At 41.2% G+C, this 12,579-nt stretch overlaps 1 protein-coding gene across 1 annotated transcript; it reads left to right on the top strand.

The window, feature by feature from the left end:
- The first annotated feature begins 1,175 nt into the window (after window positions 1-1,175).
- On the top strand, window positions 1,176-12,319 carry ptpn9b (protein tyrosine phosphatase non-receptor type 9b). The gene is made up of 14 exons (XM_034081003.1): window positions 1,176-1,256; window positions 4,258-4,401; window positions 4,990-5,079; window positions 5,277-5,401; window positions 5,562-5,667; window positions 5,788-5,898; window positions 5,997-6,611; window positions 6,675-7,006; window positions 7,145-7,241; window positions 7,646-7,715; window positions 7,823-7,901; window positions 8,266-8,416; window positions 8,745-8,952; window positions 9,709-12,319. The coding sequence occupies exons 1-14, from the start codon at window positions 1,224-1,226 to the stop codon at window positions 9,930-9,932; spliced, it is 2,385 nt and encodes a 794-aa protein (XP_033936894.1). The 5' UTR covers window positions 1,176-1,223; the 3' UTR covers window positions 9,933-12,319.
- The last annotated feature ends 260 nt before the right edge of the window (window positions 12,320-12,579 follow it).

Below are 12,579 nucleotides of genomic sequence, written 5' to 3'. Positions count from 1 at the left end.
GAAGAGCCGCCCCGGTGCTCTACAAAAACAGTCCGAAGGGATAAAGCTTTGCATACAAAGGTTCCTAAGCACTCTGGGCCTACCAATACAAAAGGAAACATATTAGTAACGGGCAGAAGCTTTACAATCATGGACATCGTATAGAGGCCATCGTTTATAAACTGGCTTTAATAACTGTACATGTGTGAGGTGGACATAACGTAGTGACAAATATTTACAATTTAAATATATTTCTGAACAGTCAAATGGTAACAGTTATACAACCAAAGTTTATGTTCAGTCGTTCCTGAGTTTGTAAATAAAATAAAGATCAATTATTTAAACTAAACTGTATTGATAAATAAAGTTTATGAATAATCACTTGTAGCTGCATTGCTAAACAGTTTATGAATTGTCATTATCAGACTGCATTGACACATATTTGTATGTGAATTATCAGCAGTAAGCTGCATTGATAAAGTGTATGATATCAGTAGCAGCTGCTTAATACAGTGTGTGAATTGTCAGTAGTTACCGCATTGTTAAACAGTTTATGAATTGTCAGTAGTATGATGCATTATTAAACAGTTTAAGAATTGTCAGTAGTAGGTGCATTGATAAACAGTTTATGACAAGTCAGTAGTATGATGCATTGTTAAACAGTTTAAGAAGTGTCAGTAGTAGGTGCATTGATAAACAGTTTATGACAAGTCAGTAGTATGATGCATTGTTAAACAGTTTAAGAAGTGTCAGTAGTAGGTGCATTGATAAACAGTTTATGACAAGTCAGTAGTATGATGCATTGTTAAACAGTTTAAGAATTGTCAGTAGTAGGTGCATTGTTAAACAGTAAAGCTGTATTGTTAAACAGTTTATGACAAGTCAGTAGTATGATGCATTGTTAATCAGTTTATGACAAGTCAATAGTATGATGCATTGTTAAACAGTTTAAGAATTGTCAGTGTGCATTGTTAAACAGTAAAGCTGTATTGTTAAACAGTTTATGAATTGTCAGTAGTAGCTGCATTGATAAACAGTTTATGACAAGTCAGTAGTATGATGCATTGTTAAACAGTTCATAAATGGTCAATAGTATATTCATTGTTAAACAGTTTATGAATTGTCAGTAGTGCATTGATAAAAACAGTGTTGCGTGTGGGCGGGGCCTCGCTCTCCGTCTCGGGTGTAGGGCGTGAGCGAGCGGCTGGTGGGCGCGCCCGCTGCGACGTTGCGGAGGCTTCAAGATGGCGGAAGCCCTGACAACTCAGGAGCAGCTGGTAAGGGTCTCTTTACGGATTTGTTGTACTCCTATCCCTGCCATATTTGTTGTGTACACATGTCACCCTTAGTTGCTTCTCCAACCGGCGATTTTTTTGCCGAGGCGATTGTCCCAGTTAACGGTGTTTTCCAGTAAACAGCCCTGGCCCGTTCGCTCCTCCCGACTGACTCCGGTGTGACTGACAGCAGTTAGCATGTGTGTTAGCACGATGGCGTTCGCTAGTAGTAGTAGGGATCAGTTAACCGGCTATATATGTCGATTACTCACACCCTTGATAACCCAGCTCTGCATGGAACACATATATATGATCATATTGCTAATGTCACCAAGCGGTACGTCGTTGACTATGGTTTGCCCCACACATGTGGCTTCTCTTGTCTTTAACGGTATCGTTAGCCATCCTGCTGCCACATGTAACGTTAACCTAGCTGCTGGCTAATGCTAATGGCTATTGTTGACTTGCAGGGAATTTCCTCGACAGCTATCTTGCTAGACGTTAAAAATAATGTTGGACCAAGTTTAAAGGTTTAATATGACTCAACACTCATTGCTTTAAATGTTTAATGTCATAATGTACCATGACACAGATAAGACCCACTTAAGATCTTCATACTACGCGAGTGTTTTCTATGAGCCAACAAGCTCGCAGTGTCCTGCCTATCAGATTTACGGTCGAGAATTCACAGAAGTGATCCTCCGGTTCCTAGCATTGTTGTTGCCAACACTTTCTAGTAAAAGGGGCGGGCCTGACTTTGATGGAAAACGCTAAATGTCAAGCAACAATTCTGATGACTGCTTGATTTCATCGCTACTACTTTGATCTTTTCCATGGTTACCTGATCTCTAGGATAAGTCACAGGACTCTTGAGACATTACGATGTGTTTCTTGGTTGCTAACATCCCTTTCCAAGAGCCAGTAACATACATCCATTATCCGCCCTGACGACACATGCAGTCTGTGTTGAAAACCTTTTCTAGTTCATGCTCCCAGCTGAAATCAACGACGTGTTGCCTAGAGAGCTTCCTAGTGCTAAATGTTATCTGAGATACTGATGTTAGAATATACGCTGTATCCAAAGGACGCAACATAAAGTTACTCACCGAGACATTTACATACACAAATGACACATTGATTCAGGTGAAAAGTGGTGATGCACTGACTGCAGTTACAACTTTTGTAAGGAACAGTCACTTTCGATCACATTACTTAAACAATTGTTGCATAATGACATGATAAACGAATAGTAAATACAAATTGTAGTTGTGTCAACGGCACTAAACTACCCTATGATATCCTTATGTGTCTGATTTGACCCCTTGCTTCTCTGTCATGGTCCGATTCCAAGGGCCCTATTACAATTATTTGTTGATTTTTATGGACAAAATATGTTATGGCACAACATTTAATCAGAGCATTGCTTTCACTTCTATGGTGTGCTACATTCATGCTATTGTTTCACATTTGTACGTCAAAGACCATTCCTTATTCATAGTGCATCTCCTATATAGCAAACTATAATTAAAATTATAGCAAAACCTTTCACCCAAAATTATATCTATCTACATAGCACTGCTTACACTTTCATCGTGTGCTACATTACTGCTAAATAACAAATCCTTGCATTAAAATAAGACCTGCAATTAGTATTTTCATCAAATCTCTACTGTTCTACTCTGGACTGTAGTCACTCACGATATTTAGGAGAGATTTCTATGTGTTATGGAGGTATTTTTAACTTCAAGCTCAAATTCCATCATGTTCATTTAATTATGGTAAGCCTTAATTTTTTTGTTTATTGTGTAGCCCTAAAGGTGGGTGTTTTTTATTGCCGTATCTTTAGAGTTCTCTATGTTTGCCTCCCATCTAATCAAGAAATGGGTCAAACGACAAGATTGCATTAGGGTTAGGGGCGAACAGTTCATAGGGTGATATACATATTGAATCCACTTTGTCCCATGAGTAAGGAGATTCAAGTTTGGTACATAGCTGATGTGTTAATCTGTTGTTACTAGGGCTGCACGATATTGGAAAAAACTGACATTGGGATATTTTCTTCCCCTGCGATATATATTGCGATATGAAAAAATACAGGAATTGAAGAAAAGTCAGTTTTTTTTGTCCGCAAACCATCCTTTCTTGAACTTTAATGCTATACAATTGGTGAAGGAAGGATGAAAGATTTTAGTCACTGACGTCTGGATCTTAAGTTATCAGAACAACAAGCTGAGCTAGCTCGGTTAGCAGCGCCGAACTGCCCTGGAGAAACACATGAAACTACTTTATTCAGTGTTTTTACCTTTAATCACCGGGTCAGTTTGCTTTGGAGATTTGATTGTGATTGGTGGTTTCCTGTGCATGCAGAGCCTGCATGTCACTCACTCAAGTACCCCTGACATGAGAGGTTTCCTTTTGTAGCAAGCAGCAAAAGAATTATAACATGACGTGTTTGAGTTAATTTGCACGTCCTAAAAAGAAAAGAGAAAAAAATGTATTTCCTTTTTTTTTTAAATCGCACTTCCTGCGATGTGAATATCGCGATTATCGTCACAACACGATATATCGTGCAGCCCTAGTTGTTACCATGCATTGTCCTTGGCCTGGTTACATATTTGGATTCCGCTCCTTTGGGTGACATCAAGCTGACTCTTGTGTCCTGGCATTTGAGTGCTCTCATTCACATTATCTTCCTGGGGCACAGCCTGCTGAAGCCATCTGTAATGTATCACACATTTTTGTAACTTAGGCAGGGAAAAAGCTTCAAAGCTGGGTGTGCTGAGAGACTCATGTCTTTTCTTTGTCATGTCAGTTGTCATGCCTATTTTGTCTTATATTTTTTAACAGTTTCTCCCCTCTGGTTATTCCAATTCAGGACACAATACCTCATCTTTTTCCTTCCATCAATCAATCATCATTTAATGTTTATTTATATAGCCCAATATCACCGTCTGTACAGAATATGATGGAATGAAATCCATCTTCTCTCTCCTGTGTGTCCCAGGCTGTGGAGGAGTTCCTGGGTGAGGTGCGCAGCAGGGAGCAGCCTCACAGCGCTGGGCTCGTGTCCCAACCCACAGCTGTAAAGTTTCTTATGGCCCGCAAGTTTGACGTCTCCAGATCCATCGACCTCTTCCAAGCATACAAGGTATTGCACTGCATTAAATGGTGATAAAACTGAAATCAGTATTAGTTTATTTGATCAGCTACAGGTAAGATATTAAATTGCAAGCTTTGTGACCTCACTTTCTCAATATTGTAATTCTGATTGAAAATAAAAACAACTTCATCTGATTTATTTGGTGGTGTTTAAACTACCCTTTTGTAAAAAAGAAATCATCATGATGCAGGGTTTACAAATTCTTTATGCTGTTCTACTGGCACCCTACGATATGTCACTGCTCTCCACTGTAACATGTCTGCAAGTCATGATAACGATGTGTGAGACCACAAAGGCTTCTGTGCAGATTAAACAGAAGGTAGACATAACGTCATGAACACCCATAACAATCGAGTGCACAACAACAATCACTACCTCTGTACTGTGTTGGAAGCGTGTTTTGAGTGTTTCTTTACCATCAAAATGACATGAACCTTAGAGAAACAATGCACCAAACAAAAAGTCTGACGGACATTTTATTTACAAGCTTAAATTGATGATGTATTTTGTTGCAGTTTGTTTACATGCTTTTCTAGCTGCAAGCTAATAGCACTCGTATTCTCTCCTGTCTCCAAGAACACAAGAATCAAAGAGGGCATCATCAATATCAACCCTGACGAGGAGCCCCTACGCTCTGAGCTGCTGAGTGGCAAATTTACAGTCCTGGTGAGTCACAATTCATGATACACAGAAAATGGTGCACATGCGGGTCATTTAGGGACAGTTTTTTGGAGTTAAAGATGGTCTGGAACTGTATACAGTCGCAATCTGAATTCATAGCTGCACGTCTCGCAAATCTAAGAATAGATGTGTAATGAATTTTCCATTGATTTTTGTGATAACCTGTTAATGCATCCTACCAGCCTGGCCGTGATGCTATTGGTGCCGCACTAGCGCTCTTCACTGCTCGTCTCCATCGGCCAGACGTCACCACCCACAGAGCGGTGCTGCAGGCCATCATCCATCAGCTGGACAAAGCCATAGAGAGGTGATGCACTTTCCCTCATTGTTCTGCTATACTGGAGTACTGCCTTATTTCTAAGTTGCTCTCTATTATATTTTATGAAATCATATTTATTTTTTATAGCAAGCTTCTTTTGACCATCTTCCACTGTTTTAACTGGAAAATCTTGTTCATTGCTTCCCAGTTTACAAACTCAAAAAGACGGCCTCATATTTATTTACGACATGACCAACTCCAGCTATGGCAACTTTGACTATGAGCTCTGTGTCAAAATCCTCAATTTGCTCAAGGTAATTATAAGAAGCACCCTCTGTTGTTCTCGAATCTGCCTGCCTTCAAGTGCTTGTGTCAAATCCGTTCCTCCCAAACACCTTTCATCATCTTTTCTCTCTGTTATTCCTCTGTATTAGGGGGCATTTCCAGCTCGTCTAAAGTGTGTCTTCATTGTGTCATCACCTCTTTGGTTCCGCGCACCTTTTGCAGTCCTCCGCTTATTTGTGCGCGAGAAGCTGAGAGAAAGGGTACGTATGGCACCTTTTTCAGTTTGACTCACAGTATAACATATTGAATATGTTGTTTGGATGTCATTTTAAATGTTTTGGTCTTCTCCATCCTCCAGGTGTGCACAGTGAAAGCTCATGAGTTGGCCGGTCACATCCCCGTCTCCTCCCTCCCTGAACACCTGGGTGGGACGTCCCAGTATAGCCACGTGGCTTGGATCCAGTCCTGCGTTAACGCACACACAAACGCAGATCAGGGTGACACACAAGAACAGGACTCCCACGACTGTGTGGGGAGCCTGCTGCGCTCCTACAGCTTAGAGTGCAGCAACACAAGCGCAGGCGCTACTCTGTCCCACACCCACATAAACACACAGCTAGGTTCCGAGCTAGCCGTGGCTAACTCTAACTGCTACGATGATACTAATGCTAACCCACACAACCACTGCGGAGTGGTGGCGGGCAGGACTCAAGGCCAGGGGCAGAACCAGCAGAGCCCTCAGTCTGCTGCAAACAGGCGGCAGGGGAACCACCAACACTGGAACGGCTCCGCAGTGAGCGGGGACAACATGGCGGTCAGCGGCTCGAGCCCCAACGCCAACATTAATGGTCGTGGCCGCCAAGCCCCTCCCCAATCAGATACTCCCCCCGACACACCGCTTTCCCATAAAGATGATGGGGATGAAGTGGATGGACAGGTAGCAGACCCTGCCCAAAGCTCTCAGAACAACGATGTTAAGGAGGAGGAGGAAGAGGAGGAGGAGGAGGAGGAGGAGGAGGAGGAGGAGGAGGAGGAGGAGGAGGAGGAGGAAGAAGAGGAAGAGGAGGAGGATGATGGGGAGGATGATGGGGAGGAAGGGGAGGAAGAGGAAGGCGTGCCCCCTTTGCCCCAGAAATCATTGCCTCGACCCCCCCACCAGCCCTCCTCCCAGTCCCCGCCTCTGTCTTCATCGTGGGGTCCTGATGAGGAGGACAGCTGCATGGAGATGTCTGTCCACATGCCGGAGCAGGGAGGCATGAATGTGCCCGATCTGGTGGAACACGTGAAGAGGAAGAAGAAGAAGGGGATTTATCAGGAGTACGAGGAGATACGAAAGGAGCCCCCAGCAGGCACCTTTGACTACTCCAAGTAAGAGATAAGAATATTTTATCCATTGGGCTCATTTGTCTTTATTCTGTGTGCTTCTGTCTCTCTCAACCAAGGGGAAAATAGATAAAAGATAACGTTTTAATATTTAATTCCTCACATTGTATTCTGCCTTAACAGAAAACTGGCAAATCAGATAAAGAACAGGTACAGCGATGTGCTCTGCCTGGACCAGTCACGGGTGCGACTCTGCGAGCTCTGTGATGACGAAGATGAGGTAATCTAAACTTCAACTCTCTCTCTCAAAAAAAATACAAAAAATTGAACCAAAAGTTTGATCAATTTCTTCTGATGTCTTCATATGTTTTATGTGTGATTGGAAGGCTGAATGCTCGTTATTTGCCACCTTGGCTTCGGAATATATGGTTATAATGACCAAAACTATTAAGTTAAATTGGTTATAAAAAAACGAAAATAAAAATCGGTGGTATGGCTTTGGAACAAATGTTGGTATTGGCAACGTAATCTGTTTCATAGTCATTATAATAACTTTTTTATATGACTCCAGTCTACCGTTTAAACCATTAACTGCAATTATCTGGCCTAATAATAAACCAAAGTGAAATGTGCTCCTACAGGAGGCAGTAGATTCTAACACCACGTTTCTGCTGTGTTTTTCAGACACCAGACTACATAAATGCCAGTTTCATGGATGGGTACAAGAGGACCAACGCCTACATCGCAACTCAGGGTGAGCACTTTACTCTGCCATTTACACTTTCTGTTTTGCTCCAACGCAACTCAGTCCTCCCGCAGACCTCAGTGGGACCATGACCTGACAGATTTTGTGTCCTTCAGGTCCTTTGCCAAAAACGTTTGGTGACTTCTGGCGCATGGTCTGGGAACAGATGGTACTTATCATTGTCATGACCACCAGGTGAGAATTATTTTACATCTTAGTTTGGAAGTAAATTGTGTGTAAAGGATTTGCCTAAAGCTGTGTGTATTAGGGCTGTTTATTGTCAAAAACCAGGGGATACGATGCCTAAACGGTCATGCTACAGGGGGGGGTCAATATATTGCCATATCTAAGCAACAAGATATATCACATCAACACAAAGTCAACAACTGAGTTCCTTTGCATGAAAACTATTAATAAAAAATGGATAAAGTATCACAAACATACTATCTATTTCCCTACTTCCCTACATCCTTACTTTGTATACAAAGTGGTAGTCCTAGTAACAGCATATCCTTGATGGGCTGATGATGAACTAAAGAGATGTGTAACTGTGTCTCAGGGTGGTGGAGCGTGGGCGTGTTAAGTGTGGTCAGTACTGGCCTCTGGAGGATGGAAGGACTGAGCAGCACGGATACTTCCTGGTCAGGAACACACACGTCCAGGTGTTTCAGGACTTCAAACTCTCTCATCTTGAACTTTACAACACACAGGTACGTCATGCTGACAGCATTTGTACTTGTAGTAGATCGATTCTTAATTATGTTAATTGGAAAAAATGTCCTTACATAGCACATACATGGCATGTATATAAAGATCTAATCAAAGATAACTCGATATGACACAGCTGCATTTAGTTTGTGGAATTCCTGTCAGTGCAATCTCCTACATTTTGTATATATTTGTATAATATTGTATATATTACAGTTTCATTTTATTTCACAATCATACTTGACATGGATACTGGCCTACAAGCTTGTACATGCTATTTGTCTGATATATTTCTGTCTTTCCCTGTGGTCCTTTATGGCTTTTCTTCAGTCTGGGGAGCGGCGGGAGGTGTGCCACTACCTCTATGTCAGCTGGCCAGACTTTGGGGTCCCCAAATGTGCTACAGCCATGTTGGACTTCCGTGAGCATGTCCTGAGGAGGAGGGAGGCTGCGGTCCAGAGCCTGGGCTCCAGCTGGACGGGCCCTCCAGGGGGCCCCCCTGTGGTTGTGCACTGCAGTGCCGGCATTGGCCGCACAGGTAAAGCGCTTGATATGAACTCTTATCTTCACTATCCTGTGTTTCACTCTCGTTGCTGTTTCTGCTTTGACACTTGAGTTTTCCAAACCGGGATTAGAAACAGAATTGTCTTATCTTTATAATCATAGACCAGAACTTCTTTGGTATTCATTGTATAAATATACTTTTTTTTGTACACTTTAATTGATCTACGATACAGTCATACTTTATTGTCAGATCAAGTCTGAAATTTGTCTTGCATCACAGCAGCTCCATTTGCAACATCAAACAAGGATAACAACTAAACCCATATGCTTATGCTGAGACATTGTTCCTTTTGAGTAATGTGTGGCTTTATGTTGGCCTACATGTGTAACTGTAAAACAAAACAATTTAGTAAGACGAGTTTTCAAAGATATTTTTCAATTCTAACTGCTACATAAGTCTCAGTATACTTGGACACTTTCTTTGTAAACGTCTAGCTTAAAAACCATTTGTTTCATTTACCAAAACAGCTAAAGTTTGAAAATATCAAGTAATTGTACTTTAGCATCTAAAATGGATCCAAGAAGTGTTACATTTGTGAAAAAATTATTTTATCCTCGCTAAAATTCAATACCATCTCTCAGTAAAAATTTTGTACAGAGATGGTTTTTAGGCTTTTTTTCCTGTGATATGCGAGTCTTTTTTATAACGTGCCAAGGATGTGTATGCAATTTGGTAACTTGTTTTGTTCACCTTTTCATCCTCTCTTTATCCATCTCCCCTCCCTGACAGGCACGTTCTGTACACTGGACATCTGCCTGTCCCGGCTGGAGGACATCGGCTCGGTGGACATCCGTCAGACGGTGCGACGGATGCGCACACAGAGGGCTTTCAGCATCCAGACCTGGGACCAGTACTACTTCTGCTACACAGCAGTCATCGAGTATGCCCAGCGCAATGGAAAACTGAGCCCAGTGCAGTGGTCCGACTCAGACCTAGAGACTGACAGCGAGTGAGGGACACACGTAGAATAAAACGAGTGGGATAGCCAACATAAGCCGAAATCATAGGAACGAAAGAATGACGATCCAGAGGAGAAGAGCGAGAAAATAAAAAAAAGACTGATGATGGATTTCTAGTTTCGGCTCTCGATGTAAAGACTCAGACTCCCACAGTTGCTCTTCCTTCGCATGAATTGATAGACGGGGGAGGTGGAGAGCTGGAGATATAACATGCAGGGAGTGGAGACCGTGCATTGCGTCACCGATGAAGCAAGCTGTCCTGCCAATTTCCGAGCCCCTTTTTATTTAGCAAACTGCGAGGGGACTTGGCCTGCCCTGAACCTGTCTTGTTGACAAGAGAGTTGTACGAGTTGTAGCATTTTTTTTATATTGACTTGCACATGAGGAATGACAAACTTGAAATCTTTTCCTTGAAGCCCTCCAAACCCCAGTCTTGTTATTTTTTTATTTTATTTCATCCTTTTCAACCCTGAACAACTCTGTGATGACAGAGGAAATGCTTGTGTCAGCAAATGGTCGTAAGCGACAGTAGATCAGTGTGTGAGCCATTTTGTCCGTTTCCGGTTTTTCTTTTTTTTTTCCATGTCCTTTTTTTTCTATGCTGCATTTTCTACTTGTGTTTCATATTTGTGCATATGTAGACTAACTTTTCAAAGCCAAAGTCCTCACCCTGAATGCTTGGATGTACTCCTTACTGAGATATTATAGACTGAAGCCCATGTATATTCTTGTAACATACATTATTGTGCATAATAACAACCTCTAAAAGAAGAGCAAAAAAAGCCTTGTTTAATACAAATTGACTTAACCATCAGAAGAAATATCTATGTAGCGAGCCAGGCTATGACAAAATACAGAAAAGAGTTCTGTTATCAAAAATGATATCATATTGCAAATCTTTGGGATTTATCAGGTCTTACATCATCTTTACTGTTGGGGCGTTCTGATTGGACGGTCTTAAGTAATTTGGCCTTAACTTGATTCACTGCCTCGTCATTCTCCGACCGAAACCATATCTTAAACTGTAAACTTTAATTTCCCCTTTTGTTCTTTCCCTTTTTAAATCTTACTCCCTTAATACCACAACTGTTGTTTTTAATTCTCGGGGCATATTCTGCCTCAGATAATTGTGCCTTCAAGTTTCCTTGGCTTAATGTCTCGCTAGTATAGTAATAACACCCAAACGAGTGCACTTGAATAGTACACGTTGACTATGTTCCAGACAGGACACCCACATTTTGCCTATAGTCCTGTACATAGTGCACTACTTGTGAATAACGGGAGAGTAGTGAGTAACCTGGGACTAAGCTCTGGTTTGAGACATGGCTATTCTCTTATCATTTGACCTCAGGGGGTAATTCTAGTGTTTTTGCCTAGTGTCAAAGTTCCATTTCGGGGTTTGCCTCTGGTAAATTATCATTTAAGAAAAAAGAGTATATCAACTTTATTTTGTATTTTTTACTGTATTGTATCCTACTATATTTATGTCTTTGTAAAACTTCTACAATATTGAAATCAGTGAATGTTGGTACGAGGCTACAAAGAAAAACAGAGTAGTTAAAGCATTTGATAAGCTGAACAAATCAGATGGGGAGTGAAATATATATTTTTTGTTTTTCACAATGAGATTTGGGTGGAAAGTGTCACTTGCCATTGTATTTTCAGAACTGACTTGTATAAATGGTGATTGTTCAATTCTAGGAAAATAGAGGGGGGGGTCAGGGGAAGCTAACAAGTATGTTTTTAGACAGCTTATTGTTAAACTCAATAACAATTAACTTCTTTTTCGCCTGGTACCCAATGCCAAGGACAAGACAAAAGAGAGCTACCAAGACAACAAAAGGAGCAACAAAATACAAGCAGCTGCCATTTTTGTTCACAGAAGTCCAGCCTGGTGTCTGAGTACACAAATATATTTATAAAGGGTAAAGGTTTATCAGCATGGAAAGCGAGCCTTGAATGTTTTCTGGATAATGGAGTCCGAGCAATTAAGTCAGACAGACGGTGATATTGTTGGTGAATGTGGACCCTGCATCCCTCAATACCAAAGGCCCAGGCTCACCCTAAACAATCTTTCCTATCACACAGCAACAAGTGCAAACAAGCATGGACCTACCAATGCAGCCTTGCATCCACGGACACAAAGACTGGAGCACCTCGGGAACATTACTAAAGATTTTAAGATACAAAATGGGAGATTGTGTGTGTAAAAGACTGGTCCCAATGCTACAATAATTAGTTGTATGAGAAACAGAATGCCACGTGCGTTTGTCATCGGTGTTCATTTAATGTTTTCTTATGTGCTTTAAGTTCTTGTGAATTATGGCCTTTTACATGTCAGCCCGGCTGTCCCATTAAAGCAACGGTATTACTATCTTGAATGAGTACAAGGTTTATGTGATCTATTTCCCACTGAATAGAGTTGTGCATACATAAAATACACCATGCTTTCAGTGAATATTTCCCCATAAAATCTTCCCTTTCCATTCAATGTTGCTGTTTAAGAAAGCATTTCTCAGTTTTCCTCACCCCAATTATAAAAGCAGCCAGCTTTAGGCCTATAGATATAGGTTTAGGAAAGTACATTTTTACTCCATAACGATGTTTTCTGGCCATAAATTACTAGTTGCTTAATAAATTA

Source organism: Pseudochaenichthys georgianus, chromosome 1 (assembly GCF_902827115.2).
Source record: "Pseudochaenichthys georgianus chromosome 1, fPseGeo1.2, whole genome shotgun sequence".
In the NCBI taxonomy this organism is placed as follows: Eukaryota; Metazoa; Chordata; class Actinopteri; order Perciformes; family Channichthyidae; genus Pseudochaenichthys; species Pseudochaenichthys georgianus.
The sequence above is the reverse complement of the archived record's forward strand: the minus strand, read 5'-3'. Positions and strand labels throughout refer to the sequence as shown.

Coding starts and splice junctions, on each gene's coding strand:
- ptpn9b (XM_034081003.1), top strand. CDS start 1,224: ATGGCGGAAGCCCTGACAACTCAGGAGCAGCTG. Junction 5,402..5,561: donor CTGGACAAAGCCATAGAGAG/GTGATGCACTTT, acceptor ATTGCTTCCCAG/TTTACAAACTCAAAAAGACG. Junction 5,899..5,996: donor GCGAGAAGCTGAGAGAAAGG/GTACGTATGGCA, acceptor TCCATCCTCCAG/GTGTGCACAGTGAAAGCTCA.